General features: G+C 37.3%; 1 protein-coding gene across 1 annotated transcript; it reads left to right on the top strand.

Annotated features, from left to right (window-relative positions):
- The first annotated feature begins 2384 nt into the window (after positions 1-2384).
- Positions 2385-3062, top strand: LOC109242633 (uncharacterized mitochondrial protein AtMg00810-like). The gene has a single exon (XM_019409467.1). It carries the CDS (start codon positions 2385-2387, stop codon positions 3060-3062), a length of 678 nt encoding a protein of 225 aa, XP_019265012.1.
- Positions 3063-4350: the final 1288 nt, after the last annotated feature.

Raw genomic sequence — 4350 nt, 5'->3', positions numbered from 1 at the left:
ATAACCTGTTATCAGTATCCAAACTTACCAAAGAGCTGAGATGTTGTGCATTATTCTTCCCCTAATTTTGCATTTTTCAGGACCTTTGCACTAGCAAGGTGAGGGGGATTGGTAAGGAGAAGGATGACCTCTACATACTTCAACCTGCTAAGAAGCCATCACCTGTTAAAGCACCTGAGCAATCATTAGCCATAGCATTCAATACAACAATACCTACTACAAATTCCTGTCCTGTTGCCCCTCCTGTTTCAGTTCCTGCTGCTTCTCCCGTGTCAGTTCTAGCTTCTACCTTGCTCTCCATCAAAGCATTCAAATCAGTGCTCTATATGGCACCATAGACTTGGCCATGCTCCACTAGCAGTCCTACAGAAAATTCAATTTCTAAAAGCCCATGAGTTGTTGTCTTGTACTATCTGTCCTTTAGCAAGGCAGACTAAGCTCCCCTTTCCTACTAGTCATAATAAAACTGTAACCCCTTTTGATCTTGTACATATGGATGTGTGGGGTCCATATAGACAATCCACTTACAATGGATATAGATACTTTCTTACCATTATAGACGATTATTCTAGAATGACTTGGATCTACTTGATGAGAATGAAAACTGATGTGTTCTTGTTAATCAAGTCTTTTATTGCACTTGTTAAGACTCGATTTTCTGCTTCTATCAAGACTATTAGGTCTGATAATGGTGTTGAATTTTTTAATGCTCAATGTGCAACTCTTTTCACTTCTCTTGGGATTGTCCATCAAAGTTCTTGTGTGCACACTCCACAACAAAATGGAGTGGCTGAACGAAAGCACATGCATTTACTTGAAATGGCTAGAGCCCTTAGGTTTCATGCCCATGTACCCTTAAAATTCTGGGGAGAATGTGTTCTTACAGCTGCCTTCATCATTAACAGATTGCCTTCTTCAGTTCTTTCAGGGAAATCTCCTTATGAACTATTTCATGGTCAACTACCTTCACTTACTCATTTTAAAGTGTTTGGCTGTTTGTGCTATGCAACCACCCCATGCTTCACAGACAAGTTCTCTTCTAAAGCCATTCCTGCCATCTTCATGGGTTACTCAGAAACTCAAAAAGGGTATAAACTATACAACATTTCATCAAGAACCTTTTTTGTCAGCAGAGATGTCTCTTTTAGAGAAAATACATTTCCTTTTAGACATCCCAAGTCCACATTTCTACATTCACATCTCCCTAACTCAGCTCCTACCTTTCCTAGTCCAGCTTCTATTCCTTCATATGATGATACATTCCCTGCCAGGGATGATGTACCATCATGTTCACCTCCAACTTCTCATTGAGCCACATACCACTCACATTTCAGATGTCACTCTGAGGAAGTCTGCCAGGACATCTAATCCCCCGTTATGGTTAACTGATTATGTGCATCAAGTCAAGTGTACTTCTATTCCTTACCCCTTTTCTTCCTTCCTCAACTAATCTTCTTTATCACCTTCTTATCAAGCCTGTCTCACCTCTTATTCTTCCATTGTTGAACCTACAACCTTTAAACAAGCTGCTAAAGACAACAATTGGGTACAGGCTATGGAGCTTGAGGTTCATGCCCTCACTGACAATAACACCTGGGAGTTGGTAGATTTACCTGCAGGCAAGACTCCAATTGGTTGCAAATAGGTTTATAAGGTGAAGTACAAGGCTGATGGGACTGTGGAAAGATACAAAGCTCGATTATTTGCCTAGGGGTTCACTTAACAAGAGGGGTTGGATTACCATGAGACCTTCTCACCTGTGGTGAAGATGGTCACAGTCAGGAGTGTTGTTGCTCTAGCTGCTTAGTATGGTTGGCCCCTGCTTTAGATGGATGTGTACAACACTTTCCTATAGGGTGACCTTTCAGAAGAAGTCTATATGTCATTGCCTCAAGGGTTTGGTAGTTAGGGGAGACTAGAGTGTGTAGACTACTCAAATCCCTCTATGGCTTTAAACAGGCTAGCAGACAATGGAATTTAAAGCTCACCTCAGCTCTCACACAGTCTGGTTTCAACCAAAGCAAATTGGATCATTCACTATTCACTAAGAAAACAGGGAATGCCATAGTGATTATATTGGTATATGTTAATGATCTTTTGATCACAGGTTATGATAATTCAAGAAGCCAAAGATATATTGAATCACAATTTCAAGATAAAGGATTTGAGAGAGCTAAAGTTTTTCCTTGGTATTTAATTTGCAAGATCACATAAGGGAATCCTCATGAACCAAAGGAAGTATGCGTTGGAACTTGTGTCAGAATGTGGCCTAGGAGGAGCAAAGCCAACATTTCCCCTTTAGACCAGAACATGAAACTCACTAGTGTCGAATATGACAAGCTTTTGGTATGCAAGGACATGATATAGAGCTTGAAGACATCAGAATGTATCAGAGACTTATAGGGAGACTCTTGTATTTGGAAATCACAAGGCCAGATATTTCATATACAGTCCAAGTTCTCAGTCAATTTATGAATGCACCAAAACAGTCTCATTATGATGCAGCATTGAGGGTAGTGAAATATATCAAGAATTGTCTAGGACAAGGTTTGTTAATGAGTAGCAAACAGAGTAGGAAGGTATCTGCATTTTGTGATGCAGATTGGGCATCCTGCTCAGTGACAAAGAAGTCTGTTACAAGCTTTTGCATGAAACCCGGAGACTCCATGATTTCTTGGAAATCCAAGAAACAGAGGACTGTTTCAAGAAGTTCAGCAGATGTTGAGTATAGAAGCATGGCAAGCACTATGGCTGAGTTAACTTGGATACATGGACTGCTGGAAGAACTAGGAATGCAAGTTGATTTGCCTATGGAGTTGTACTGTGATAACAAAGCAGCTATACAGATTGCTTCAAATCCAATGTATCATGAGCGCACAAAGCACATAGAGATTGACTGCCACTTCATTCGAGAAAGACTACAACAGGGCATGATTAAAACATCTTATGTTCCCAGTAAAGATCAAATTGCAGATATACTAACCAAGGCACTTGGAAAACAGCTACATAATGAGATGGTTTGCAAGTTGGGGATAATCAACATTTTTCATCACCCAACTTGAGGGGGGGGGGGGGGGTGTTGAAAAGAGTAGTAGTAGCAATACTTGTAAATAGGCTATTGGTGTTGTACATGTTAGTTTGGAGTCAGTTAGTTAGTTTCATATATACAGTTAGTTGAGTAGTTAAGCTAATTAATTTGTATTAGGTGGGTAGGTATTAAAAATGAGGAAAGACACACACGTGTAAATTGAGGCTTTTATTTTTTGAATAACAAAACAGAGAATTTTCTCTTTCTTCTCTCTCGCTTCTTCTTCCTCACCTATCCTCTTCATTCAATTCAGCTGAAGATGCTTCCTTTCAATACATCCAAACAAGATGTTAATGTTTTCGTTTGTTCCTTTCTAAATATATCTTACAATAAGTTATCCGCTATATAAAAGATGATGTCCATTTTTTTTTTTTTTTGATTTCTCACTCAGTATTCGGTATTCATATTGGGGCCCGACTAATCCGGATTCGCGCTGGAATTTGCAATTTGGTATAACGTTATAAAATATCTAAGAATACGTTGTTTGGTTTATCACAGATAATTTAAATTAAATATCTTAAAATTCTTATTACATACACTTTTGCAGATATATCTGCCTATGTGAGCTTAGCATTTAGCAAGCATGGTTGCTCATATGTCCAGATTAAAAAAAAAAAAAAGAGTCGCGAATTAACTGCCAATTTTAGAATAGCCTAATTATATTAATTCTCGAAATTAAATTTGCTAACCTTTATTTAGACATGCATTACATCAAATGTGCACGGGTGTTAAAATGGGTTGATTATACGATCTTTTTTATTAAGCAAAATTAAGAGTCACATTACTTTTTTGGCCAAAAATGACATTTTCTGACCACTTTTATATTTATGTTGACTAGGTTTTAGAAAGATAATTTTTATATTATAAATTTTTTTGTAATTTAAAGAACATGAGAGAAGATACTATATGACTAATTGCGCAATATTACGAGTTCAAATTTAATGGCCACCATTATTTCGAGTTGCGCTAAGGGAAAAAGAGGCGTTTACATAGCTATACCTTAATTTCTTGCTTAAAAATAAAATAAAAAATATTAAATTAACCTCAAAATCAAATGTGTAATTCTCTTGATAGGAAAATCTAATTTATCCATCAACCGGAGCAACCTTTGGTGAAGGGGTTTATTTGAATATCCTTTATCAAATTCTTGACTCCGCTGCTGCCAACTCATACACGACAAAAAAAATATAAATAAGTGGTTGCTACTATTTAATAGTTAACTTGTGTCCATAATCATTATGTTTTATAATAAATAAGAATGT

This window comes from Nicotiana attenuata, unplaced genomic scaffold (assembly GCF_001879085.1).
Source record: "Nicotiana attenuata strain UT unplaced genomic scaffold, NIATTr2, whole genome shotgun sequence".
Taxonomy (NCBI): Eukaryota; Viridiplantae; Streptophyta; class Magnoliopsida; order Solanales; family Solanaceae; genus Nicotiana; species Nicotiana attenuata.
Note: the sequence above shows the minus strand (reverse complement) of the source record. Positions and strands in the feature narration are given on the sequence as shown.